This window comes from Podospora pseudocomata, chromosome 7, assembly GCF_035222375.1.
Source record: "Podospora pseudocomata strain CBS 415.72m chromosome 7, whole genome shotgun sequence".
Taxonomy (NCBI): Eukaryota; Fungi; Ascomycota; class Sordariomycetes; order Sordariales; family Podosporaceae; genus Podospora; species Podospora pseudocomata.
In genome coordinates, this window is record NC_085891.1 from 1,394,905 (window position 1) to 1,421,728 (window position 26,824).

General features: G+C 53.9%; 8 protein-coding genes across 8 annotated transcripts; 4 read left to right on the top strand and 4 right to left on the bottom strand.

The window, feature by feature from the left end:
* Nucleotides 1-53: 53 nt before the first annotated feature.
* CLU1 (Intracellular distribution of mitochondria) lies at nucleotides 54-4,693 on the top strand (the record flags this gene model as incomplete). The annotated part of the gene is made up of 4 exons (XM_062893420.1): nucleotides 54-602; nucleotides 671-763; nucleotides 824-882; nucleotides 941-4,693. Exons 1-4 carry the CDS (start codon nucleotides 560-562, stop codon nucleotides 4,691-4,693), a joined length of 3,948 nt encoding a protein of 1,315 aa, XP_062739219.1. The 5' UTR covers nucleotides 54-559.
* Nucleotides 4,694-6,435: 1,742 nt separating this feature from the next.
* Nucleotides 6,436-8,881, top strand: FKH2 (transcription factor; the record flags this gene model as incomplete). The annotated part of the gene is made up of 3 exons (XM_062893421.1): nucleotides 6,436-6,534; nucleotides 6,701-8,697; nucleotides 8,758-8,881. The coding sequence occupies 3 exons, from the start codon at nucleotides 6,436-6,438 to the stop codon at nucleotides 8,879-8,881; spliced, it is 2,220 nt and encodes a 739-aa protein (XP_062739220.1).
* A 1,375-nt stretch (nucleotides 8,882-10,256) lies between these two features.
* Nucleotides 10,257-11,247, top strand: QC762_705710 (uncharacterized protein; the record flags this gene model as incomplete). Its single annotated transcript, XM_062893422.1, has 2 exons — nucleotides 10,257-10,551; nucleotides 10,621-11,247. 2 exons carry the CDS (start codon nucleotides 10,257-10,259, stop codon nucleotides 11,127-11,129), a joined length of 804 nt encoding a protein of 267 aa, XP_062739221.1. The 3' UTR covers nucleotides 11,130-11,247.
* A 434-nt stretch (nucleotides 11,248-11,681) lies between these two features.
* On the bottom strand, nucleotides 11,682-14,565 carry QC762_705720 (uncharacterized protein). The gene is made up of 3 exons (XM_062893423.1): nucleotides 13,439-14,565; nucleotides 13,329-13,382; nucleotides 11,682-13,277 (listed from the first exon to the last, which is right to left on the bottom strand). Exons 1-3 carry the CDS (start codon nucleotides 14,130-14,132, stop codon nucleotides 11,974-11,976), a joined length of 2,052 nt encoding a protein of 683 aa, XP_062739222.1. The 5' UTR covers nucleotides 14,133-14,565; the 3' UTR covers nucleotides 11,682-11,973.
* A 775-nt stretch (nucleotides 14,566-15,340) lies between these two features.
* NHX1 (monovalent cation:H+ antiporter, CPA1 (nhx1)) lies at nucleotides 15,341-18,273 on the top strand. The gene is made up of 5 exons (XM_062893424.1): nucleotides 15,341-15,783; nucleotides 15,857-15,880; nucleotides 15,976-16,122; nucleotides 16,184-16,843; nucleotides 16,900-18,273. The coding sequence occupies exons 1-5, from the start codon at nucleotides 15,741-15,743 to the stop codon at nucleotides 18,000-18,002; spliced, it is 1,977 nt and encodes a 658-aa protein (XP_062739223.1). The 5' UTR covers nucleotides 15,341-15,740; the 3' UTR covers nucleotides 18,003-18,273.
* Nucleotides 18,274-18,335: 62 nt separating this feature from the next.
* MFS2_2 (MFS siderochrome iron transporter 1) lies at nucleotides 18,336-20,359 on the bottom strand (the record flags this gene model as incomplete). Its single annotated transcript, XM_062893425.1, has 2 exons — nucleotides 18,336-19,652; nucleotides 19,717-20,359. The coding sequence occupies 2 exons, from the start codon at nucleotides 20,357-20,359 to the stop codon at nucleotides 18,550-18,552; spliced, it is 1,746 nt and encodes a 581-aa protein (XP_062739224.1). The 3' UTR covers nucleotides 18,336-18,549.
* A 1,271-nt stretch (nucleotides 20,360-21,630) lies between these two features.
* On the bottom strand, nucleotides 21,631-23,503 carry QC762_705750 (uncharacterized protein; the record flags this gene model as incomplete). Its single annotated transcript, XM_062893426.1, has 2 exons — nucleotides 21,631-23,247; nucleotides 23,303-23,503. The coding sequence occupies 2 exons, from the start codon at nucleotides 23,501-23,503 to the stop codon at nucleotides 21,631-21,633; spliced, it is 1,818 nt and encodes a 605-aa protein (XP_062739225.1).
* Nucleotides 23,504-24,238: 735 nt separating this feature from the next.
* On the bottom strand, nucleotides 24,239-26,713 carry QC762_705760 (uncharacterized protein; the record flags this gene model as incomplete). Its single annotated transcript, XM_062893427.1, has 1 exon — nucleotides 24,239-26,713. The coding sequence occupies exon 1, from the start codon at nucleotides 26,111-26,113 to the stop codon at nucleotides 24,239-24,241; it is 1,875 nt and encodes a 624-aa protein (XP_062739226.1). The 5' UTR covers nucleotides 26,114-26,713.
* Nucleotides 26,714-26,824: the final 111 nt, after the last annotated feature.

Sequence of the window (26,824 nt, forward strand, 5' to 3'; positions counted from 1 at the left end):
GCCAACCCGCCAAGTCTCCCGCACCGCATCGCTGATGCTCAAATCCCGACTCGCCCGACTCGTGCCGAGAGGCGACGAGAGGCCCGTGTGTGGGGTACTTGGATACTTGACTCAGTGGGTTGATCACTGAGCCGGCATTGTTTCCGCCCCGCCCCGTTAGGCCGGCCTGAAATCTGCATCATAGGTTGCCGGCAAAGAAAAAAAAAAGTTAGAAGAATATTCAGCGCAAAAAAGATAAAAAAAGAACCCCTCATCAGTTGGCTCAGATCAAGCGAAAGAAAAACACAGTCCTTCTGTCCGCTATAGACTGTCTCTTCCTTCCCTGGACGCCTGTATATTCTTCTGATTGGGCCTTTCTTTCCTTTCCTTCCAATTCCTGGCTCGACGCTCGACACTTCCAATTTTTTCACCCACTTTTTGCTTCGACAGCAAATCTCGAAATACCAACGGCTGGAGGTCGCACCCACATCTTTATAGAACACATTCTACAGCCGCCTTGTCTTTGCTCAGCATTGCATCCTTGCGATATCGGCAACTTAGAAAAAGAAATTAAGTCAACATGGCTGACGCAACATCCACCACTGCTGCTGCTGCCCCTCCCAGTATGCGACCCCTCACTTATATGATGATGGTGGTGGTTCTGCTTGTCTAACACGCGAAAAACCTACAGAGGAGCCAGTAGCTGACGAGCAAAACGTCGAGAAGCCTGCCGAGACCCAGACCGAAGAGGTGGTGGAGGAGGAGGAGGAGGAGCAGCTTGAAGGTGTGTGACCACCTACCCACCTCATCTACACTATGCCATCCTCTCTAACCTTCCTGATAGACGCTCCCTTCATCGTCAAGATCGTTCTTCCCCACGACGATAAGACCTTTGAACTCCCGGTATGTTGTGTGGTGCCATGTATGGCGTTGGAGGCAGTATGCTAAGACAGAAGCGCAGGTGTCACCATTGGAACAAATCCACGAAATCAGACAATCGATCATTGAACACCCGATTGCTGTACAATACTCGTGTTTCCACCTCGAGCACAATGGGCAGCGCATCAACGACTTCATCAACGTTTCCGATGTTGAGGGCCTCGCCAACAATTCAGAGTTGCATGTGGTGGAGGACCCATACAGCGAAAAGGAGGCCAGAATTCACTTCATCAGGGTCAGGGAGTTGATTGGCGCCGCCGGGGACCGTACCGACACGGTACAGGGCATCCTGTCGGGTGCTTCGGTCTTTGACGATGTGGTAGCCGAGGCTGACAAGCAGGCCGGGGCCGAGGTCGCTGTCCAGGAGTACAACTTCGAGGCGGGCGTGAGCCCCTCTATTTTGCTTCCCAAGGAGCACGAGGCTGCGCCAAAGACTGTCAAGCTGATCACCTTGTCCTCATGGAACCCTCCTCCTGCGCCTCTCAGGCAAAAGGGCCACTTGCTCTACCTGACCATCACAACAAACGAGGGCGAGCAGTTCCAGGTTACCTCCCACGCCGGTGGTTTCTATGTCAACAACTCTTCCAACAGCAAGTTCGACCCATCACCGAAGCAGGACAAGAAGGCTGGTGTTATTTCGGCCCACTCCTTGTACACTCTTCTCGAGAAGCTCTCACCATCGTTTGCTGAAAGCTACGAGGCCTTCCAGAAGTTTGCTAATCGCAAGGATCCCCTCGCCACTTTCCAGATCGGCAACACTGTGCCATCCGCCCCATGGCTCGTGCCATCCACCTCCTCACCTTTGGTTGCTCACATTGCCGACCCTACGAGATCACAGGAGACCTTCCTCCTCGGTGGTGCCGAGAACACCGACTCGCTCCGTGACTGGAACGAGGAGTTTCAATCTGCCAGAGAATTGCCCAAGGATACCATCCAGGACCGTGTCTTCAGAGAGCGACTTATCGCAAAACTCCACGCTGATTACAACGACGCTGCTGCTCGCGGCGCCGTTCTCGTTGCTCGTGGCGAGGTTGCTCCTCTCAACCCTACCGAGGGCCGGGATGCGCAGATTTTTGTCTACAACAACGTCTTCTTCTCGTTCGGAGCTGACGGCGTCGGCACCTTCACCAGCGAGGGCGGCGACGAGGCTGCCAAGGTTGCTACTGGCAAGGACGTTTTCGGTGTGAAGCTCGTGAACCAGCTCGACATTGACGGTCTTTACACTCCTGGCACCGTTGTCGTTGACTACCTTGGCAAGCGGATTGTCGGTCAGAGCATAGTACCTGGCATCTTTAAGCAGCCCGAGCCTGGTGAGAACCAGATTCACTACGGTGCTGTTGATGGCAAGGATGTCGTTGCTGCCGATGAGGCCTTTGCCCCCGGCTTTGCGACGCTTGCTAGCTATCTGCGGGTCAAGAAGCACGCCGTTTGGGACAAAGAGAACAAGCGCCATGATCTCGAAGCCAGTGTTGAGATGAAGGGCCTTCTTGGAACCGACGGTCGCAAGTACGTCCTTGACTTGTACCGCATCACCCCCTTGGATATCCAGTGGATGGAGGAGGCCAGCCCCGAGGGTGCTGAGTACCCCCACCGCATGACTGTCCTCCGTCCTGAGCTCGTTGAATCTTTGAGCAAGCAGAAGGCCCGCGAGTATCTCAGTGCTGAGGTCAGCAAGCGTGACTCTAAGAAGACCAAGGAGGTTAAGGAGGAGACCAAGGAGGAGGCCAAGGAGGAGACCAAGGAGGAGACCAAGGAGGAGACCAAGGAGGAGACCAAGGAGGAGACCAAGGAGGAGATCAAGGAGGAGGAGGAGAAGGAGAGAGAAGCCAAGGAGGAGGGTGCCGAGGAGGCCGAGGAGAAGAAGGAGGAGGAGAAGACTGATAGGATAGACATGTCTGGCTTCAAGTTTGCCCTGAACCCCGATGTCTTCAGCGGCCAGGTCCCCCAGACCGACGAGGAGAAGGAGGAGATGACCAAGGACGAGCAAGACGTCCGTGATGCTTGCAAGTATCTCACCGAAACCGTCATCCCCACTCTCTTGCGCGACCTCAAGGAGTCAGATATCAGCTTCCCCATGGATGGTCGCTCTTTGAGCGCTCTCCTCCACCGCCGCGGTATCAACATGCGCTACCTTGGCAAATTAGCCCAGAAGAGCGTTCCGGAGACGACCGACAAGGAGGAGAAGGTTGATGGCGATCGTCTCAAGTGCTTCCGCGAGGTCTGTGTGCGCGAGATGATCGCCAGAGCGTTCAAGCACATCGCTGCCAAGTACCTCAAGAGCCTGCCCTTGTCGCTGACCTCGGCCTGCTTCGCCCACCTTTACAATTGCCTTCTCGGCTTTGGTCTCAACCCCAAGCCCGAGGCTGAGATCGACGAGGCCTACCGCGCCCTTTTCAGCGATGCTGATCTTGCCTTTGAGAAGGTTACTCCTGAGAGTCTCAGGGAGGAGGTCCAGCACGAAGTGGCTCGCCGCTTCAGATACACTCTGGCCGAGAACTGGTACACCGAGGCCAGGCCCGTGCAGCTGCTCCGTGAGACTGCCCTGAAGCTCGGTCTTCAGCTTCAGGCCTCCAAGTTCCACTTCACCCAGTCTGAGGCTGATGCCGCCGCTGCTGCTGCTGCGCCGGCGCCTGCGCCAGTCCAGACTAACGGCCAAGCTGCCGCTGAGTCTACCGGCAGCAAGAAGAAGAAGGGCAAGAAGGCTCGTGATGCTTCCCCATCCAGCATTGTCTCGACCACGGTCCCGCACACCTTCAGCCCGGATGACTTTGTCAACGTGGTGCCCCTCATCAAGGACTCTTGCCCCAGGAGCGCCTTGGCCGAAGAGGCTCTCGAGGCTGGCCGTCTATCTATTTACCAAGGTCAAAAGAAGATCGGCGAGGACCTCCTTCTTGAGTCCCTCTCTCTCCATGAGCAAATCTATGGCCTCGTCCATCCCGAGGTTGCTCAGATGTACCACACCCTTTCTCAGATGTATTTCAACCTAGACCAGAAGGATGCGGCCGTCGAGCTTGCCAGAAAGGCTGTCATTGTGAGCGAGCGGACGCTTGGCATCGACTCGGCCGAGACGGTGTTGAACTACCTCAACTTGAGTCTCTTCCTCCACCAGCGTGGCGACAGCAAGATTGCTCTCGTGTACGCCAGGCACGCGCTTGACGTGTGGAAGTTGATTTATGGACCGGACCACCCAGACACCATCACGACGATCAACAACTACGCGGTGATGCTGCAGAGCATCAGGGCCTACACTGAGTCTCGCCGGTGGTTTGAGGAGTCTCTCCGGGTCTGCGATCAGGTCTTTGGCAGAAACTCGATCAACTCTGCCACTCTTCTTTTCCAGCTCGCCCAGGCTCTTGCCCTCGACCAGGACGCGAAGGCTGCTGTTGACCGCATGAAGGAAAGCTACAGCATCTTCAAGGCCCTCTTGGGTGCGGACGACAAGAACACCAAGGAGGCCGAGCACTGGCTTACGCAGTTGACACACAATGCTGTGTCTATTGCCAGGCAGACGAAGGAACTTGCGGCCAAGAGGGCGCGTGCCGGCTACAAGTTCACCTCGAGCGGCGTCGGCGTGGGTTCGGTCACTGGTGCGCCCGCGCAGCTTCCTGGCGCCAGAGGAGCTGCTCCTAGTACCAAGGATAGTCGTAACATCGATGAGCTTATGAAGTACATTGAGGGCGGTGACAAGAAGACCAAGGGCGGGAGCGGTGGTGGCAAGAAGCGCCCTGGTAAGGCCAACCCCAAGAGACGGGGTGGCGCTTCCGGGACTGCTTGAATCTAGTTCTTGACGTTGTCTCGCTGTTCTTTTTCCTTGTTTCGGGGCTAGCTTTTCCAGCAAGTTTGGTGCGGGAAAGGGTGAGGGGGGAAACTTTCTCGGGAACAAAAAAGTTTTTTCCATCTCTTATCATCTTCTGTCACTGTATAAACTCATAGGGCAATTTTTTTTTTGCTTCCTTTCTCCATCACTCACACGGGGCGTTGGATGAAGACACATAAACATGGCTCTTATGCACAAACCTCTTGTACTTATTGTCTTTTTTCTCTTTTCGTCGTCATGGCACTTGTACATATTTTACTGCTGGAAAGGCTCAAAACAGGGAAGGGGAAAAAGGGTATTTTATTGATGAATAAAATGGGATGGGGGTTGAGGGAAGGAGGGAGACAACAAGACATCATTGACGCAAAGCGAAAAAGGTGGAAATGCAGCGATGGGTGATGGGAAAATCGGGAGGGGGGAGTTTATTTTTTTGGGGGGAGATATACAAGCGGGAAAAAAAATGAGAAATCTTCACTCCTACAGACTGATGTGGATTTATTGTTTTGTTTTTGTGGTTGTGAGGTTGGGCGTGTTTTTTTGGTGGGTGGTGGCTGGGGGAGAAGAGTGGTAGGTTTGTTGACAGCCCCTTTTTTTTTATAAGGATACTCCTGACTGGGAGGCTGGGCAGGTTTTATTTGGGGGGCTGCTTTCACATGGGAGCTTGAGGAGAGGGATTGTCTTTGTTTGCATTTTGATGGAGGTCTTGGTTTAATTACTGCAGAGTTGATTCCAGTACCTGCAGAATTGTTTGCCGACTTTGACAGGAGATGGCTCGAGACTCGATGCTCTGACAAAGTGTGGGCAGCCACCAGTGAATTAAGTTTAAAGCGCAACCCCTTTCCTTGGTTGACTTTTTTTTTATTTTTTTTATCTCTCACAAGATAAGGTGTCAGCCAAGTGGATATCTTGGAGATTGCACATGGGACACAAAAAAGTTATTGATTTTATTTTCTTGAACTTTTGGGGACGAGGCTGGGCAGAGAATAAAAACAGGGAAAGCAAACAGCCACTTTGCCTGCCTGCCACCTCTTTTTTATCTCCGGATTGATGAGGGACGACTCCTTTGATGACGAACAAAGTCGACGAGGATTGCACGTGCGTTTCCACAGTTGCCCCCACTGTAAGGGCGAATCCATGGCTGTGATTGGTTGAGTCGAGGGGTCGCGCGCCTTTGAATCGCCCGACGCGAAAAACCAGCGTTCGTGTGGTCAATTAAACAATCGCCCACCTTCACCAAACCAACACCAACAAAAGTGCGCCGACTCGACCAGTCCGAGGACTCCTTCGTCATTGTCTCCCAACGAAGCAATCGCGGGATCGCCCCTCCGACCACTCACACTCCACACGCTCCTTTTTATACATTTTTACTTTTTAACTTGTTACTGTCGATCAAGTTGAAGTTTATCACGGAGTGCTCCCACCAGTTCCTAACCCCAGTGCGCGCGTCGCATTCAAGCAAGCTCCGAGCGACAGCTAGAAACCAGGAAGCAGCATCACCCACTCCCAACCGCAAAAAGCTCTCTCCTTGAGCTCTCCTCAGCTGCCCTGCGGCTCAACCTCTCTGCTGTCCATTCATTCGTCCACATCCGATAACAACCCCTCACTCGGAACGCCGTCGACACCCATGGTCACAGCCGGCGCATCTTGTTTGCGACAATCCAAATAAAAAAAAAGATAAAAAAAAAACACAATATCCAACAATGCCTTCACCCCGCGCACAACGCGCCCGCAGAGAGACTCGCAGCGAGGCTGTCGTCGAGCACTCTTCCCCGTCGCGCCCGTCGAAGCGTCGTAAAAAGGTACCCCATCTCCATCTCCAACCCCGCGCTGGCGCTGGCGCATTTGCAACTGAAGCCGCATCGTCAATGTTTTCTTTGAACCCCTCCCCCTCCTTTTCCTGGACCTGCATCCCACTAGCTCCATCATCATGTATGGGTCGCTAACATGTAATGTGTCAAACGATAGAATGACGACGTCGCCGAAGCTCCCGATGCGGCTGTCGAGCCTGCCGACGAGGGTGATTCCTCGCATGTCGCCGACCAATCGACTACGCCCTTGACGGACGAGGAACTTATAACAAAGGTGTCCCGTAGTCTGCACGCGTCCGCGCAGCCGAACCAGCTCGTCCAGGCCAGCAGGGATCATTCAAACCTGCTTCACGAGAACAATAACGAGGGTGTTCAGGCCTATGCAAAGCTTGCCGCCTCGGATTGGACTTATTTCATCAGGCAGCTCAAGGTCAATATTGGACGCTGTCCCGACCCTCCGGCCGCACCTGCTCCTGCGCCAGCGCCGGCCGACTCTCAGGGGAGCTCGGCTCCGCCTGTCGCTGACGACAATGCCGTTCACGTCGATCTCGGACCTAGTAAGATGATTTCGAGGCTGCACGCCGTCATCTACTTTGATGGGGACCAGGAGGCGTGGCGCCTGACGGTCAAAGGTCGCAATGCGCTCAAGGTCGATGGCATCCCTTGGAGGAATGGGCAATCTGGCGTTTTGAAGAGCGGTGAGGTTATCGAGATTGGCGGGGTCGAGATGATGTTTGTCCTCCCTGTTGAGCTTAGCCCGCTCGCCATACACAAACAGTACCTGGAGCGCGCGGGAATCGGGAAGCCGGAACCAGCTGCCGCTCCCGTCCGGCCGGTCCGCCATCCGCTTCCCTCGGGTGATGGCCTTCACTCGAGCTCACCCAACAAGTCATCTCGAGGTCATGGTGCCCAAAAGACGCTGGCGCCTGCGCCTCCCGACTACAAGCGACCGGGTACGCCCCCCTCGATTCGTCGTGTAGGGTTGGGCGTCAAGGGGCCGAATGTTGATTCCACTCCCGGGCCTATCTTGATGACCAACTCGGATGTCGATCTGAGCCTCGATGAAAATGCGCACATCAAGCCCCAATACAGCTACGCTCAGCTAATCACACAGGCCATCATTTCCACGCCCGATCACAAATGCACACTGGCGGGGATTTACCACTTTATCACTACCAAGTATGCCTACTACCGCCATCAACCAGCTGGTGGCTGGCAGAACTCCATCCGTCACAATCTTTCCCTACACAAAGCGTTTGAAAAGGTGGCAAGGCACTCTGATGAGCCGGGCAAGGGCATGAAGTGGCAGCTGGTGGCCGAGAACCGCGAAGAAATGATCAAGCAAACCTGGCGTGTCGGTCGAGGCGGCCACCGCGGGGCGTCTAGTAATCCGTCCTCACCATCGTCGGCCCAGTTGAACTACATCACCTCGGGACCGCGCGACATGGCCGCAGCCAGGGATCCCATCTCTTCTGCCCGAAAGAGAAAGGTTTCCCCTTCTGGTTCCCCGCAACCCCGGACGGTTCTACGCACCACCGAAGCAGCGGCTCACTCCACACCCGTCCGAGCGACCAGGAAACCCCTCCCTGACGAGCCGGGAAAAGATCTTGACGGCAGCCCGTTGCCCCGGGCGGCGAGGAAGCCGGCGGCTTCGAGCGCTCTGGGCATGGTGGAGAATGCTCCCGGTTCGCCGACGCTGACGTCGAGCTACGACGCGAACGAGGATCACTTGTCGCAGTTTGTCACGCCTGCCCCGCCGAGGGTGCACCCGAGGCTGGCGCCGCCGAGCACGGCGCAGAGGCCGAGTCAGCACATGCCTACTAGTTCGCCGGCGCCGTTTTGGAGGTATGCTGATTTTGGGAGCACACCGCTGAAGGCACCGGCGGGGTTTGAGGTGGGCAGTCCGACAAAGGGGGGTCCGGTGGGGGGTTTGGGGGGGGATGTGAAGGGGGAGCAGCAGGTGGCTAGCAGTCCACCGCCGGTTGTGCAGTCGAGGAGGGAGAGGAGCAAGAGCCCGGTGGGGGGTGTGCCGCCGCAGAGTCCGACGAGACGAGGGGGCAGTGTGGGTGCTGTCGTCGCGCCTGGGGGGTTGGAGGATGAGGAAGGGGAGGTGGGGGTTGGGATGCCGGAGGAGGAGGGGTTTGATTTGACGAAGTGAGTAATTTTTTTTTTTTGTCTTGCCAATCTTGATGACGAGAAGCTAACAAAGAATAGGGGGTTCCAAAGCATTAGCAGTTTCCACGCCACGGTCGTCAAGCCTGGTTCCAATGGGGAGTCGCAGTCGCAGTCTCAGGGGACGAATGCCAATGGAGATCCTGAGACGCAGGAGAGTGTTTGAGCTTTTTTCGTACATTATTTGTTTCTGTGTGGTGGTGATTGATGTCAACACGGACACGGGCAAACGATCCATTGTTATCACCACTCTTGTTTGGTCAAAGCTGAGGACGCATCATCCTCAGGTAACATGGGCATTTTTTTTCTCTCTTTTTTCTTTCGTTTCACATTGCCTGTTTTATTACCCTTTTTTTCCTATTCTTTCTGCTGAAGGGCTATATGGTGGGTTTAGGGAAAGGAAACGGAGTGTGGGTGGTGCATGGGACACTGGTGTTGATTTGTTTTTAATTGACTGAGTATAATTATTACTCATATGGGAATATGGGATTATTGATTGGGGAGGCGGGGGAGGTGGACTTTTTTTTTCTCTTGTTTTTTTTCACTTGTTACTGATATCTTTTTTCTTTTTCTTTTTCGGTTGCTGGATTTATCACTAGGGGTATATGGAGTTTGAGGGCCCTCGGTTTTTTCAAGTGGTGCAGAGAGGGTAAACACACACTGTGTTGTTGTTGTTGTTGTTGTTGTTTCTCTAGGAAGAGAGAGTCAGGGGGTATATACCTACTACTGGCCTGAGTTGGGGCAGGATGAGATGTGATTGGAGGGAAAGGGAGGGCAATCAAGGAGATGTGTGGGGGGATGTTTGATGAGCGATGTGGGAGGAGGATGGCAGGGAGATAATATTATCGATTGGCTCTTGTTTTGTCAAATGGTAGTGTTATTCTTTTGCGGTGTTTTTGGTCGGGGGAGGAAGGAAGGAAGGTTTGATTGTCAAGCTTTGCTGATAATGGTGGGGGTTTAATCATTTGCTTGTTGGGAGTTTGTGTTGTAAAGCGTTCAACAGCTGGGAATGAATAGTGTTAGGGGGGAGGGGTTAGCTAGCAATGGAACGTGGGATGCCGAATAGTTTGAGTTGTGCTTCCGATGTGGTGTGTGAATAGGTAATGATGGTATGGTCTGCGAATAACGATGATAAAGATGTCTTGTGAGAGAGTAGGCAATTTCTGGACCCTGGTTTCCATACAAGTGATGAAGGGTGGCAAATAGGGGTGCATGGCGGCAAGGGGGGGTTCGGCTTCTGGAATGGGGAATGTCTCGGGTAGAATGGTTGGGGGTTGGGGTTGATAATATGGGGGGAAGGAAGTGGTCAAAGAAGGCTGAAGCTAGGGCCCTTATGACGACAGCGTGAGCTACCTTGGCTTGTGGTAGGAGCTACCCCTTTAGCTAGGTGCCTACCTGACTTGCACATCACCACCACCCATGCATGCGGCTCAACTCGAGCAGATCACCATTGCCAATACCAGACCCCCAACCAGGACACACCCTCCATTCCCCTGCCTATTAATCAGACTTAACGATATCCGCTATAATACCACCACAGAATGTGGCCCTCCTCTCCACCAGGCCCTCCCCCACAGGCACACTCACACGCTATAGTCAACCCCCTTCGCGACGAGGAACAGCAAGCACTGCCCCCGCCGTCGTATTACTCTTCTGTTCTCCAGCCTGCCGGGGGTAACAACAACCAACAGGAGCAGCCACCACCAGTGGACAACAAAGAACTAGAAACACAACCCCCAAGGATAGGAGACCGAGCCCCGAGCCTAGGGCAAAGTATCACCTTCCCAACAGACAAACCCCTCCTGGTAGTCTTCCTTCGATACTGCGGATGTCCATGTAAGTCCATCTTTCCCCCCCCCCCACCCCCCAACCTCCATATTCGTGTCTAAGCTAACCCCCTCACAGTCGCAGAACAAGCTTTCACCAACCTCACCACCTTTTCCACCACCCACCCCTCCATCACCTGTATAGCAATCACCCAATCCCCCCCCTCCGAATCCGACACCTGGATCATCTCCCTCGGCGGCCTCTGGTCCATCTCCACCGTCATCCCCGACCCGTCTTTGTCACTCTACCATTCCTGGGGATTACACCAAAACAGGTCATGGTACGACTGGTTTGTGGAGAACCTCAAAGTTCCCATCACCAAGCCGGTGAATGTCACCAATCTGGAGCATAAGCCTCATGGGAGGTACGAAGGAGAGAATAAATGGCAGCAGGGGGGCGCGTTTGGGATTGACCAGGATGGGTTTGTGAGGTGGGCTTGGGTAGGGAGGAAGGTGGATGAGGTTGTGGATTTTGAAAGGGGCGGGGTGGTGGAGGCGCTTTTGGGGAGGGAGAAACAGAAGAAGAAGAAGGGGGGAGAGGGGGGGGACAATAAAGATGAGGGGGGTGGGAATGGACAGCTGATGTAGTATGAGGTTGTGCTTGATGATTGGGAGAGTGAGTGATCAAGGGGGGAGATGGCAATACAGAGATCAGGAGAAAGAGATGTGCAGTAGAGTTAATAATCAGTATTCATTCAATCATTGTGCTGTTGGTTGTGTATGTGTGTGTATGTGTGTGTGTGTGGAAAATAAAGAGATAAAAAAGGAAACGCTGGGAACGCTGCCCATCAAACGCTGTGTGACGGGCCAGGAGTCAAACCTGGTTTTTTTTTCTCGCTCAAACTTGGGAGTGTAATAACCGCTATACTACCGCGCCACGGAATTGTGATTAGAATTCGAAAACTATATACCCCCGTTGGTTGGGTTGGGTTCTGGTCTATGGTTGTGGTGGAGACAATGATGAAAGTGGCGTTGTTTAGGGCAGAAGGCTGAAGATGTTACGTCTTGACGGCATGTGGAAGAGTAACTTTACAGAACAGTGACCAGCATTGCAGATGGACAACATATCAAACGAGGTATCAGGACATTACAGCCATTGTAAATGGGGAGATGAAACTGTATTGAAGCAGTCAAAACAACATGTAAATGAACAAGAACAAACAACTATGGAGCAGAACCCCAACAAGATATCATAAAAAGTCAAAAGTGAGAGACAGAGACAGAGAGAGAGAGATATAGAACTATGATGCTAAACGATAGAGAAGCACACATGTTTACTCCTTCCAGTCCCATTCCTGTCAAAAAGAAAATCTCCGATTATTGTATACCATCATCATAACAAGGCTTCACAGCTCCACCTCTTCTCACACACTCATACACACACGATTCTCTCAGTCCATGTCTCGTACATTCTAACCGGTATCGCTTGCATCTAATACTCCATCCCACCAAAGCTCTTATTCCTCACCAGCGTCGCTCTCTCCAAGCTCGCCCTGGGAAGCTGCTCATGGCTCCGCGTCCTACTGCGCGCTGTGCCCGGCCGCGAAGGGGCGTCGCCGTCTTCGACAGCGCTCATGATATCCGCGGGGACATCCGGATCATCCCTGATGCGGTGGATGAAGAAGGCCGAGATCAGCACCGTGATGCCACCCAATGCCAGCACAATCGCGATACTGTGGTCTCCCGGCTCGCCGCGGGGCTTTTGGAAAATTTGGAAGATCACACTGCTGAGCAAGGTGGCGATGATCTGAGGGGCAGCAATGGCCATGTTGTGGATCCCCAAGATGACACCGGCCTGGTCGGCGGCTTCGGCGTCTTCCCCTGATTCGAGCTCGCGGGCCTCATCGGAGTTGTAGCCGTCCATTCCGCGGGTGGGTGAGAGCATCCTCTGCGCTCGTTGTTGGCGACGCTCTTCGTCGCGGCGGGAAATCTCGGCGCTGATGATAGCCCATGGTGCCCAGAGAGTAAGAGCCCAGGTGATACCGACGAGGCCAATGAGTACTGTGGCTGCTGTGACGGTCCGCACGAAAACAGTGCAAAGCATGCTGCAGGTGAAGAGAATCTGGGCAAGCATCCAGGCGCGGCGAAGCGTGAATCCGGGGATGACGAGGTAGTCCAACCAGGACTTTTCCTCGTCATAATCCTTGAGCGAGCTGGGGCCGCCCTCGTCAGGGGAGACAACAGCACTGCCAGGTTGAGTTGTGTATGTTGGTGCAATGAAGAAGGGGAGGAACACATTCGTTGCCAGACTAGTGATCGCAAAGATGAGCAACGCAAAGGTTCCCTCCCGAGTGGCGTCTTCATAGAGCCTGTCGAGTTCCTCAGGGGTCATGTTCGGGTTGGCCTCGAGATATGGTTCGGCATAAATCTCGCCAATGTACGACGAAGTGTAGAAGAGCATAGGGAAGAAGCCAATCCATGCGCAGAATTGGACTTCGCAGACTTTTCTGGTCTGGGGCGGTAGCCGTTGAATGGAGGTGAAGATCTTGTTGAAGAAGGCGAGGACGCCAGGCTTGTCCTTGATGGGAGGCCCCTCGAGTCGGGGATCTCGTTCGCGGATAAAAATGCAGGTAGCGACAACCGTCACTCCCAGCGCAATACTCGCGATGGCGCAAAGGTCCTTGAATTGGGTATCACCCAAAAACCAGAGCACACTGGGCAGATCGGTATAGCCAGCGAGGTAGCCTGCAATGTTTCCAATACCGACAAACCTGCTTGCCATGGCATTCGCAACCTCTGTAACAGGCGTTAGACTTGAACTAAATCAAGGGGCATAGAATAACTGACCTTGCTGATGAGAGGGTGCGCAGTCGACAATAAACGCTCGAATCGCGGCTTGCACTGCAATGGCTGGTCAGCACACAAGTCCTCCTATCCGGTCCTGTGCAATAACCTACCTGTATTAATTGCAAAGTCCAAAATATACACCCACAAAACTGCAATAACGATAATGGAGTTCTTCACAAATGCCGACTCTGGGTCTGCTCCGAATACGCCAAAGAAGCCCCCAACGATGTCTTTGGTCCAGGCAAGGAACATCAACGATATGATGGTGGCAGCAGCCCCTCCGAGCATGAATGGCTTGCGCTTGCCCCAGCTCAGACGACAATTGTCGCTCAGCATGCCAACATATGGTTGCACCAATGTCCCCGACAACGGCCCGGCAATCCAGACCAGTGCCATCAACGACTTGCTCAGACCGAGCGAGAGCAGGTAAGGAGAGCCATTGGACATCTCAACCGACCATGCGATCTGCAAGCCACCGATACTAATAGTCAAGAGGATGAGATACCAGACACTCTTAGTCGCCTGGTGGTCATCCTCGCCGTTATCGAGCGCTTGGGCGCGGATGAAGCCATCGTCTTCACCCGAGCCGGAGGAGGGAGAGAGCAGCGGCGACTGCTCGTTCAGACTGTCCGTGTCGAATACTGGCTGACGGTCATTTCCACCTGATGATGGGTTGCCTGTCCTTGATAATTTCGCCTGTTCTTTGCCCTTGGCCGATTGATTCGTGGGTGTTGATGTCTGTTGGCGTTGGCTGTCGCCTGCGGGGTGGCCCCGATCTGGAATTGCTGCTAACGACGACGTCATGCGGAGCAAGAGCTTAGAAGCTGCCACAGCAACAACGGCGGTTCGCGCGCTTCCGTGTCGCTCGACCTGGCACGGAAAAAAACAATCGACGGCGTCTTCTATGCGAGTTTGTTATTTTCTCGATGTGTTGGATTCGAGCGAATGAGCTATCGGTGGTATCGTAAATGGTGGTCGGGTTGGGCAAAAAGCAGGACGGAAGTGGGCGTGGGAGGTGCCTGTGAAAGAAGAGCTGAGGTGCCTGCGTTTCGGCCGTGCCGGGATCGTCCCTGAGAGCACAGGTCGCGGCGAATACAGGAGGCTGTGGCACTGGACGGAGCTGGGAGGGCACCGAGGGATGCTCGCAACTGATATAAACTTGTAGAGGAGTGAAAATATCACGCGGCCAAGTCAACGTCTGCCACGAGACCCGTCGTGGTTCGAGTGGTGCGATTGCGGAAGCAAGTCGAGAAAACCCCGGCTATCTAGAGGAGGCAGGGCTGGTCTGTGACAAAAGATACTGCAATGCAGAGCAACTTGAGCTTCGATCTTGGTTGGTCCACGAATGACAACCATCAGAAGAGACGCCAGGCGGCACGGGTCTGGATCTCTTGAAGCTGCAGGGGCCATCATGGAAGGCCCAGCGCCGAGCGACAGGCTTCTCCGGATTTTGCGGGCACTAATTATGTCAGGCAATTGGAACCACAGCAGGCCGTTATTCTTTGTTCCATGGATCGCAGCACTGTTGCTTCAACGTCCAATCTTTTGATTAGGTCTGAGATCTCTGACTCGGATCCTTGGCAGAAACAACCACCAAACATTCCTTCCAACTTGTTCCGAGTATTGGGGATTGTCTTTCAACTCCAGCAACAGATCAGAACCACATGTTTTGGAGCAGTGGCTGCCATGGTGCACAGTGTAAAATACGAAGCAATACGGGGGCTTCACATGGCCTCGATTTAATCCCAACCCAAGCAAGCACTAGTAGCCCAGGTGACAGCTTCATGAGCCCGTAGTTGATATTTTGCTGAACCGGCTGATGATGCGAAGTAGCACAGAGTTGTATTTTTGACCATCTTGTATTTATTGTTGGATATGGACGCGGATATCGAGAGTGATGCTGGAGCTTGATATATGACCGAGAAGACTGACACAGCATCTGCTATACAGTCCTTATCCTGACCTTCCCAGGACATAGCAGAACAATAGGTGCTATGAGTGAGGTTCAAGATGTCTGAACAGCTCAACTTAGACACATGCTTCCCCTCCAAGTGCCAAGCCTATTGACCCACCGATTGGGAAGCTCCCCTGTTGGCGGTTGGTGGTGGCTTGCGCGGATTGGCCGCCTCATGGTCATCGGCGGGTCTCGGCAGCGATCCTTGTGGACACTTTCTTGAACCTGGCGACGTCTCAAACTTGGGATGTTGAGCTTACCAAATGCCAACCAAATCAGCCTGTCCAGACGTGCCATCGCCGTCCGTCTCTTACGTACCTTTTACCAATTCATGCTCCTTCGCTTCCCTTGAGCCTGAGAGTCCTGAGCCCTGCCGTGACCTCTGAGTTGAACTGAGCTTCCCCAACCCTCGTCCGCGCCGGGGCCAAGCCCGCTGTCGCTGTCCAACAGACGCCGCCATGCTGTCAGAAGTTGTCGCGAGCTCCCTCGTGGAACTTGCCAGTACGCGCATCCCCCCTTTCTCCCTCCCCAACCCCAAACTATCCCACAGACAGGCTCTAACAGAATGCTTCAGAACGAGAGGAAGAAGACCCCGCCGGTATGCCCGATCCCCTACATCCATCATCCGAACTCCCCCCTCCCGCCGAACGAACATCTCGAGACACTTGACAGCATGCTAACTGCGCGATACAGGCTCCGACCCGCCCCACCAGGAGAAATACTCATCATGGGCCATATTTATTCTGCTGTCGCTACTCATTGTGTCGTTCTGCACGAGCTACACTCTACAACAGAGAAAGATCACAGCTATTCATGAAACTGTCGTATCCATCTTCGGCGGTACGAACGATTCTCCTCCATCAGCCCCCGACGAACCTCACCCTAACCAACATATTTCTAGGCATGACCATCGGTCTCATCCTCCGCGTATCTGGCTTCGATTCCGTCCGAGACTTGGTCAACTTTAACTACCAATACTTCTTCAACCTGCTCCTTCCCCCGATTATTCTCTCGTCCGGTTACGAACTCCACCAAGCCAACTTTTTTCGAAATATAGGAACAATCTTGAGTTTTGCTTTTGCGGGAACACTCATCTCGGCCGTTGTGATTGGCGTCTTGCTCTTCTTTTACACTGCAATCTCTCCCGAGGGGCTGGATGTGTCGTGGACCGATGCCATCGCCGTCGGCGCAACGCTTTCTGCCACAGATCCGGTCACTATTTTGGCAATCTTCAACTCGTACAAGGTTGACCCGAAGCTGTACACCATCATCTTCGGCGAGTCTATTCTGAACGATGCCGTGGCCATTGTTATTTTCGAGGCTTCCCAGGCTAAGCATTCTTCCGGGTCAGGGGGTATTGGCATCTTCAGCATCCTGCATGGAATCTGGTACTTCTTGAAAGAGTTCTTTGGCAGTTTGGCGATTGGCTGCATTGTGGGCGTAATGACTGCTCTCGCCTTGAAGTACACCTATGTCAGACGGTATCCAGCCATCGAGAGTTGCTTGGTTGTGCTCATTGCTTATGCCAGCTACTTTTTCTCTCAAGCTATTGAGATGTCTGGTAGGTCTTCCCGTAAGCGCCCGTACTTGAGAATCGTGGATTAACTTGGTGCGCAGGAATTGTATCGCTTCTCTTCTGCGGCATCACGCTCAAGCACTACGCTTACTTCAACATGTCCCGCCGAACGCAGCTGACGACCAAGTACCTGTTCCAAGTTCTCGCTCACCTGTCTGAAAACTTCATCTTTATCTACCTAGGCCTGGCCCTCTTCACGGAGAAGAACCTCGTCTTTCAGCCCCTGTTGATCATTGTCACGGTTGTTTCCGTCTGTGCGGCAAGATGGCTCGCTGTCTTCCCGCTTTCTCGAGCGATCAACTGGTTCCGCCGATATAGAGCCGCCCGACGTGGTGGCGAAGCCGATGAGTTGCCCTACAGCTACCAAGCCATGCTCTTCTGGGCCGGTCTTCGTGGAGCCGTCGGCGTCGCTCTCTCAGCCCGCTTTACCGCGAAGGAAACCCAAGCTCTGCAAGCGACCGTCCTTGTTGTAGTGGTGCTGACCGTCATCATCTTTGGCGGCACTACAGCCCGCATGCTCGAGATATTAGGAATCCGCACTGGGGTAACAGAGGATGCGGATTCCGATGACGAGTTTGATATCGAGGCTATTGGAGGCGGACTTTACAAACGACCGGACAATAGTGGGATAGGATACAATCCCAGAAGTCGGAGCCGCGGGTCGGCCGTTGCATTGGATAACGTTGGCGGTAATAACAGCAACGGTGCGGGCTGGACATCAGGAAACAGGAGGAAACCCAGCCATGGGAGAAAGGGACACAACTCCAAGGACAGCAACGACTTTGAGAGGTCAGAGTTGTTGGGTGTCAACAATGGGGGGAGCAGTAACACTGACTCTGAGTTTGGGAGCGACATTGACATCTCAGACTTGCCACCACCGGCGCCGAGGAGGAGGTCGAGCCCTATGCCAGGAGGGGATATCCCACCAGCTTCGACTGCGGCCACAACCCTTGGCTCTGGCCAGAACAGCGAGAGTGGGAATCATTCCACGCCACTAACAGCGTCTGCTGCGATTAGACAACTGTTCAGAACAGACGACCCATCTGCCCTGTTTAGACAGTTGGACGAAGACTACATCAAGCCAACGCTGTTGCTAGATGGGAGTCATGGTAGAGGAGGCAGTGGTGGTGGAGGCTCGCATTAGATGTTGTTTTTCTTTCTGGTCAGGTCAAGCCCTGAATTTTGGCTCGGTGCATATAGGAGGGATATCTTTTGGCAAAAGGATGCCAGGCGGGGAGGCATATACCGGCGGCGTTTGTTCGTTTTTCTTTCTGCTGTTACTATGATTAGATGTCTTGTTCTGTTTAGCTGGGAAACGCTGGCGTGTTTGGCTGGCTGGCTATTGACTTTCTCGGTGCGAACTTGAGGAAGGGAATAAAATGTTTGGATCATTGTTAGTCCCATCTCAGTACCTGCCTGCTCTATCGCAATAATGTCTTTTGGGATGGAGCAATTTTCCATGCAAAGCCGATCCATTCGAACATTTCTAGATTTTATCTATCATAAACAAAAGAGTAGGGTATCCAAACAATCTAGCTGTAGCTTACTGACCAATGCTAAACAACAAAAATGCAGTGTCCGTAATCCGTGGTATATCTCAAAAAGATATGCCAAAACAAAATCAAGCAACCAAACCAAAACGCCATGCAGTAAGGACTCCCCCTTCATTATCTTCCCCATTCTCTCCCCCTTTACATCTTCACCCCTTTTTCCTCCTCCCCGGCCGTCACTTCCCCTCTCACCGTCTCATCCTCACTCAACACACCCCCTCCCATCTTCCCCTCCTCGCCGCTGCTCTCCTTCCTCTCATGATTCATCTTCATCTGTCCCAAAATCTCCTCGGCCTCCCTCGCGTACTTGCACCTCTTCCTGATCCTCGCCCCATACTTCCAAAACAACAAGGGGAAAGGCACGCACGCCAACGCGAGAAACGCCGGGACGGTGCTCGCCCAGTGGATCCCCAGGTCCTGGTACATGTACGTCGTAAACAGCGGAAACGCCGCACCAAACAGACTTCTCAACACCGAGTTCGCGGCCAGGACCGAGGCGGCAAAGACGGTGTAGCTGTCGATCATGTACGTCAACAAACTCAAGAACACGGCCACCAGCCCCGCGGCGAAAAAAGCGGATGCAGTGATGGAGACCATCCAGTGGATTTCAGGGCCGTTTGTCCACGCGAACCAGAACAATCCGACAGGGAGGAAGATAGACCCGACGATCGCGGGAGGGAGTCGAGACTCGGGGGTTGCGAGGCCGGAGGAGAGGAGGGGCATGAAACGGGTTTTGTTGTCGATCATGGCGTATGTGACGGCAAAAACCATACCGACGGCCACGCCGACAAAGGCTAGGCCGCCGATGCCGGGGGACCAGCCGCGGTTGAGCTGGTAGACTATGGGGAAGGCGGCGAAGAGGAGGTAGAGGGTTCCGTAGACGATGGCGAGGTAGATTGATGTGAAGAGGACGATTGGTTCTTTGAAGAGCAAGAACCAGGGGCGGGTGAGGGTTGTTTTTATTTTTTGGGACTTGGTCGAGGGGTCGAGGAGGTCCATTTTGGAGATGTAGATTTTCCCTGTGTGGGAGGTGAGTGCTGCCGCGCGTTTTTGGAGGAGGACGGGGGCGTAGGTTTCGGGTACGTAGAGGAGGCAGAGGAGCCAGAGGGTGCCGGTGAAGATTGCTGTTAGGCCTTGGATCCAGCGCCACCCTAAAGATTCGCCGACGAAGCCGCCTACGATGGGGCCGATGGAGGGCCCGAGGAAGGGGGCCATTGCGAAGACGCCGGCTGCGGCTCCTCTTTCTTTTTGGGAGTTAGTATAGGGGAAAGATGGATGGAGAGGGAGGGGGAAGGGGGGGAGGTTTACCGTTGACGTCAAACATGTCTGCTACTACGCCGCCCGAGTTGGTGAGTGGTGATGAGCCAAAGGCTCCGGCGAAGAAGCGGAGGATGACGAGGGTTTCGATTGTGTCTGCCCCGGCAGCTCCGGCGCAGAATACCATGAGGGCCATGTAGGTCAGGGCGAAGATCGGCTGGCGTCCGTAGAATTCACTCAGGGGCGCCCAAAGTAACGGACCGATGGCGAAGCCAAAGACGAAGAGAGAGATGCCCAGGGTGGCCATTGTTGGCGTGACTTGGAAGTATCTGATGATTTCAAAAACGCCGCCTGAATAGGCGGTGGAAGCAAAGGCCACTGCCAGGGTTGCGACGGCCTGCAGTAACGTGATGATCCATTTCTTGTAGTCGGGGTAGGTCATGGGGTTGAAGGGGTCGGATTTCCCTGGGAGGAAGTCGACGATGTAGGGAGAGGATTCTGTGCCATCTCCCGGGTAGGGGTGGGACAATATGGCGGGCGTGAGGTGAGAAGGTGACAGTACGAGACGCCAGTGAGGGACATGATTGCTGTTGCTGGTGGTGTTGTAATCAGTCTGGGACTCCATATCTGGCTTTGGTGTTGGGGAGGGTGGTGTAGTCGGCAAAGCCGTCACCGACGACGAAGAGGATGCCATGTTGAAGTTTGTGACCAGTCTGCTATGGTAACGAGTAACGATATCGTAATCTTATATCATGATATGGTGATACAAAAGAAACCACGATAAGATATTGTAACCGCGAGAACAGAAACCCAAATGCCATCCGGACACCCAAATGGGGGAACCACTCGCCGTTTTATATGGCCAAGCCCGCCCTCTCCAGCAAAGCTTCCTCAACTCCGTTCCCCGATCCTGATCAAACGAAACCAACAATAGCAAGATTAACAAGCCACTACCCGCCCACGCCGCCCATCATGGACTTTCGATTTCTGAATCCCGTTCCTGGTCCCACAACGGACGAACTGCCAAGAGCATGAGGCTCCTCCATCTCTGACAACACTGGACCCCTGACGTGATCTCCTGTCAGAATGAGCGTGCTCCGTCAGATCTGTAAACGGCCATTATGGATCACGAGATTGGCGACTGCGGCAAGTGGACTGGTTGTAACCACCGCTGGACGGTTCCAAAAAGTCGGGACTCGGGCAGGAAGAAGCACCGTGAGAAACAACAGGAGAATGAGTGATGACAAAACGGCATTGAAGGCGCTCCACTTGAAGGACACGGACAGAACGATAGCCTCGCAACTTCTCGAGGATTCTCATTTGTGGGCTCTTGGTCTTGCGATGCCGCGTCGTTGTCCTTGATTCAATTTCGCAGCTGGTTTTCCAACGGCCGAGGCATGCGGAGTATTTCTCGCAGGCTTACAAACCAGGCTTTCCAGAAGAACGACAAGCCCAATTTGCCCCTGAGAGAGAGACGAAAAAATCGGCGAACGAGACCACAGAAAAGAGAGACTGTAGTCGGGATCGTGGAGCCGCAAGATCAAAGCAGCGGTGGGTGCCAATGCCGACGCACCGAGGTTAGCGCTCCTTGGAACTTTTTGAATTGTAGATCATCGGCGGGATTCACATGCTCCTAACCTCCAACTCCGGTCGTGCTGACATCATGCACAGACAGACTTGCTCTGAATTTCCAGTCATCTTTCTTTTGACATCTTGGCATTGGAACCAAACATTGTTGAAGCCCAATATCGGACTGTTGTCGTCCAAGCTCGAAAATGCAATAGCAAAGCCATGTTTCGGCACCGGAAAGCTCGGTTCCAAGGCCACGGGATATCAGCCCATCCCACGCAATGCATGAACTGACCATTGTATAAACCATCATGGGGTGATGCTGGATGTGTTCGTTGGCAGATCCGCCCCGGCTCAGCCTTGTAGATGGGTACCTTTCCGATCTTTGAGCAGGATCTAATCGTCAAACCCACTCCAATCATCCTCACTCTCATCCTCGCTCTCTTCATCTGCCCCCTTCTTCAGAGTCGGCATCCCATCCGGCCCTCTGACGATCCTCCCGTCCCCATCTCTTACAAACGGCCCCTCTCCCTCACTCCCACTCCCAAACCTAACATCCCCTTCCGTATCATCCACCTCAACCGCCTTCCTCCCGGTAGCCTTCAACGTCGGAATCCCATTCTCATCCCTCACAACCCTCCCCTGTTGATCCCTCACATACGGCCCCTCCTCATCTTCTTCCACTTGCTTCTTCTCCCCATCCACCGTCCCGTCCCTCACAAACATCACCACAAAAAACCCCATCGTCCCCCGTCCATCATCCCTAAAAGCCCTGACACACCCCTCGGCGACCTCCTTATCCCCCTCACAACCCTCCACCTCCCCCCTAACATCCCACTCCCACATCCCCCTAACCTGCTCCTCCCGCCTCAAAACCCTCCACCCCCTCCTCCTCGCCACCTCGGACCCCAACGCCCTGATCGTAACCCCCTCATTCTCCCCCTTATGAACCGAACACGTAGAATACGTCACCTTCCTCGCATTAGGAAACTCAAACGCATGCAAAACAATCTGCAGCTGAAACGCCGCCAAAGCCTCAATCCTTTGCTGTAGGTCCTTTTCAGAGGAAACCACCGTTTCCTGTCCATCATCATCCACCATCATCGCAGGTGCCGGTTTCATCTCCTCTTCCCCCTCGGCCCGTTTCCTTTTCTTGTTTCCACTCTTCCCATTACCCGGTTTGTTCTTGCTGGCTAACGCCTCAGGGAGGCAAAGCTCAGGAACATCATCACGGCCGACAATCCCACTCCCCGAACAACTCGGATCGAGCAGCAGCGCCCCGACATGGGCGTATTCCTCCGCCTGGGGATCAGCCCGGAGGAAGTCCTCTGCTGGGTGAACCACCGTTTTTGCGTCACTTCCCGCGATTTTGATCATTTTCTGCAGGGTCTTGGCTCTGTTTCTGTCTTTTTCAAATGCGTGGATGGTTTGTCCTCGGGCGAAACCCCGTTCGGAGAGTATCCCGGCGAGGTGGGTGGTTTTGTTCCCTGGGGCGGAGCAAGCGTCAATGATATCCCCATCTTCCGGTCTTGGGTCAAGTAGATAGGCAGGGAAGCAAGAGGCTTTGTCCTGGAGGATGATCTCGCCCTTTTTGTAGGCTTCCGTCTTGGTGAAGTCGAGGACGGAGGGGGGGACGGCGATGAGGTTGGGGATGTGACCGTCAAGACACAAGACTTTTTTCTTGCGGGGGGCGGTCATGACTTGGGTTATCGAGGGGACGACTTCAAACCCTTTGAAGGTAGTCTCCAACTGTGCGTCAAGGGTTGATTTGATAGCATTGACGCGGATCCATCGGGGATGCTGAACAGGGCCGGCATATTCCGCTTCTATCAAGTCGCGAAAGGTTTCGATGGTGGGACATTTCCTGCGGATGCGGGCTTTGGTGAATTCCGAGGTGAGGCGGGCTTTGTGGCGGTCGATGGATTGGCGGAGGCCGTGGGAGGCTGGGAGGGCGATACCACCTTTTGCGAGGAGGTGGTCGTGGACTAGGAGGATGGAGAGGATGGGGGTGAGCTGAGAATGATTATTAGTAGTTGATACTGGAATGGGTGAATGAAGGAAAACACACCTTGCGCTCATGCTTGAGTAATTCGGCATTCTCAACCACTTCTTTGAGCACAGAACTCCATTTGCATGTCTCTAGGGCCAGGGCGTAGACCTGCGCTGGGGGGGACTTGAGGTCCTTGTTGCTAAAGACTCGTGATTTCAAGCTGCCGCCGTGTGTCGATGGCCCTGTGAGCAGCGCTGCTGCTTCGTGGTAGAGAGACATTCTCAGTTACAACAGATGTCCGAGGCGTATTATTGATCCATTCAATTGAAATTTTTGAGTCGGGCCAAATGAGTTTGGGTTACTTGAGCTGAGTGATGAAGGTGAACTGCTGAAATGAGTTGTGAGTTGTGAGTTCTGGTTGGTTGCCTTGACATATTGCAAAATTTTGGAGGCCCAGGGTTAGGGATCATGGCCGTTGATATCGCTGAGAACTCAACCAAGAAGTCACGCGTTCACCTGCACAGATCATCAGTCACCAAAGTCATGGAAGAGCATATGTTTGCGTAAAAAACACGCTTTCTCCAGCCTCTGGAGTATCTCATATTCCCTTCTATATATATGTCCCATCCCTCCCCGTCTTAAAAATCACCAAAAAAACCCAATGTTCCAAAAATGTTGTTCAGAAGAATCGAAGAATAAGTGATACATACACGAAATGTAAGAAGTGAAGTACAGCAGCAGCCACCAACGACAAAAACATATGGCGCTCTTTTGGGGGGATCTCTTTCGTCATAAATCATCGTTTGATAGATAGGGAAAAGGAAAAAACACCGGAACATCCAAACACCCCTTCCCATATGTCCAGCCTCCCCTTTTCCTACCGCTGAAAATTGTCCGCCCAAAACCAAAATTGGTATCCATCCCTAAATGTGAAGAGAAGGGCTTGACGCCCGCCCCGAAAGAAGTAAAAAGGTATCAAGGAAGAAGAAAAACCCCGTGTGACCAAGTCATCGTCTACCTCCGGTGGAGATGACGAGAGGGAATGCGGGCGTGGTGCGCAAGGTGGTTGTGGTTGCGCACATGGCGCTTCTCAGCCTTGGCAGGGGCAGCGCCGCCCTTGGTGAAGACGGTCAAGGCCCAGTCACCACCGCACTTCTGGCTGGCATCACCCTTGCAGGTCATGTTGCACTTGGAGTCGTCAAGCTTCTCGACAATGTTGAGGCTGTTGCCGCAGTAGCACTCGCCGCCGTACTCGGTGCCGGCAACAGAGAAGCCCTTGGAAGAGCAGTACTCGACGCAGGCGGTGTTGCTCACCTGGCCAATGTTGGGTAGAATCTTGCCAGAGATGACACGGTCAGACTGGTCCTTGTAGCAGCCGGCGGCCTTGAAGCCCGAGATCTCAGCACCAGACTTGGCAGACTGGGTGGGGCCGGCAGGGGCCTCGTAGACGGTCCTGGTCTGCCAGACGGTGACGGTGTCGTAGACAATCCTGACCTTGGGAGAAGCCGCAGGAGGAAGGACAGCCTCGCTGGTAGGCTCGGGCTTCTCAACGACAGGGGGTTCCTCAACCGTGGTGGGGGCGGGAGCGGGAACGGTGACAAGGGTGGTGGAAAGTGGGGGCGGCGCAGCAGCAGAGCTCGACGACGGGGCCGGAGCGGGGGCAGCAGAAGTTGATGGCTCTACCTTGATAGCAGGGGCACTGCTGGACTTGGGAGTCTCCAGCTCGGGCTTCTCAACGACAGGCTCGGGCTCGGGAACAGCAGGAGCGGGAGCGGGCGAGACGTTGCCGCCGCCATATTTCCAACCAGCGATGGGGTTGTTGCCGGGAAGCTTGTCAAGGGTGCCGGCAATCTTCTCCTGGATGGGGCACTCAATGTTGCAGCTCTCGCTGTCAGGGTTGACACCATGCTTGAGGCCGGGGCAGTTGTGAAGACCGGCGTGGCCAGCGTCGCAGGTGTCGATGATGTGCTGAAGCTCCTCCTCGTCCCAGCCGGAGATGAAATCACCGTGAGCCGAGAAACCAGTGGCATCACCGTTGGAGAAGACGAAAGGGCTCTCCTTGCCAAGCAAGTGCTGGTAGCGAGGCAAGAACTTGGGGGTGTTCCAGTAGGTCTCAAAGAACATGTGAGGGACGTGGATCCAGCCCTTGGGACAGTTGAGCTTGTTGCCGACAGGGGTAGGGAAAGCCATGTTGTTCTTGTAGTTGGTGAGGCCGGCGGCGGGGTTGTAACAAGAGGGGAAGTGGACATCCACGCGCATGGGAGAGGCATAGGCGTCGCAGTTCTGGAAGGGGAAGCCATAACCAGCACCCTTGTTGGCCGGGTCGCCAAGACCAGCCCTGGAGCCATCCGAGTTGTCAGGCCAGCTAGGGGGGTTGTAGTTGGGGCGAGGGCAAGTGATCTGAGCGGCCTGGATGGGCTTGGAGGGATCCAGCTGAAGGGCGCCATCAGAGACATGGCTGGGCTTTGACCTCAGAGTGGGGTTTCCGCTGACAATCTGGAGACCGAGAGGGAAAGCCTTGATATCGTCGTCGGTGGCGTCGAAGAAGTAATAGTTGACCATGTAAAAGAACTCGACGGGCTCCAAGAGTCCGGTCTCGGGGTCCTTGAAGTAGAGTGAGGGAACCCAGTATGAGCTCATGTCAGCCTTTGGCTTGGCTGTGGTGCACTTGGACTGGCGCAGAGACTCTCCGGTAACGTTGAAGCCAAAGTTGCTGGCACCCATGACGGCGTGGACGTGGGCAGAAGGGCCTCCTGGTGAGACGATGGGATCGGCTCTGCATGTCGTCAATGGTCCCCGACCCTTGTGCTGAAGAGTCGCAAAGGTACGTCTCTCCTTGGCGGCAGCCACTGTGACGGCCATGGTGGCCAAGATGGTGGTGAAATGCATGGTGAAGAAGTTGTTGTTGTTGTTTGGTATCGCTTGGAAATGTCTAAAGTCTATCCTTTGGTTGTTGGGTATCTCAAAAGTCGCTCCTCAACGGCTCGAGAAAAGTGTGGGAAGAAGTTGTCGAAGGGTTGATAAGACAAGTCTCTGGGACTGCTTGATAAAAGTTTCGAGTTGCTCAATACCGGTTGGCTGGAATGAATGGGGGGTTGTGATTGTGGAACAGTCGCTAACTATTCACGTTGGCCGTTTCTATTGTTGGTATTGCTTGACAGGTAGAAGCTGGATATCAACGGCTAGCGTGGTGGAAAGGACAGTGATGTAAGTGAGTATGTATTGCGCTGAGCAGGCTCCGCAGCTGGTGATGGTTGGAAAAAAGGGAGTGTAAAGTGATGTGCAACAGCACAACTTGGATTCGAAGGAGAGAGATGAGGCACGAGTGCCAGGAAAAAAAGAGAATGACAGGACAACAAAAACCCACAGGAGGTTGAGGAGGAGAAGGGTGAGGGTGAGAGAAAGAAAAGAGGGAGACGGGACGAACTCCCGGCATGGGTGTGACCCAGTTTATACGCAACACGAGCCGACGACGTTGTGCTCTGTGTCCACACTTGTCCACCCCACCCCACCCCTCAGCCCGGCACCGTGGGTCCAGAAGCACCAGAAGCTGAGAAGCGAGAGAAGTCCCGTCTCCTTTCACTCCTCTGGCTAGCCCGA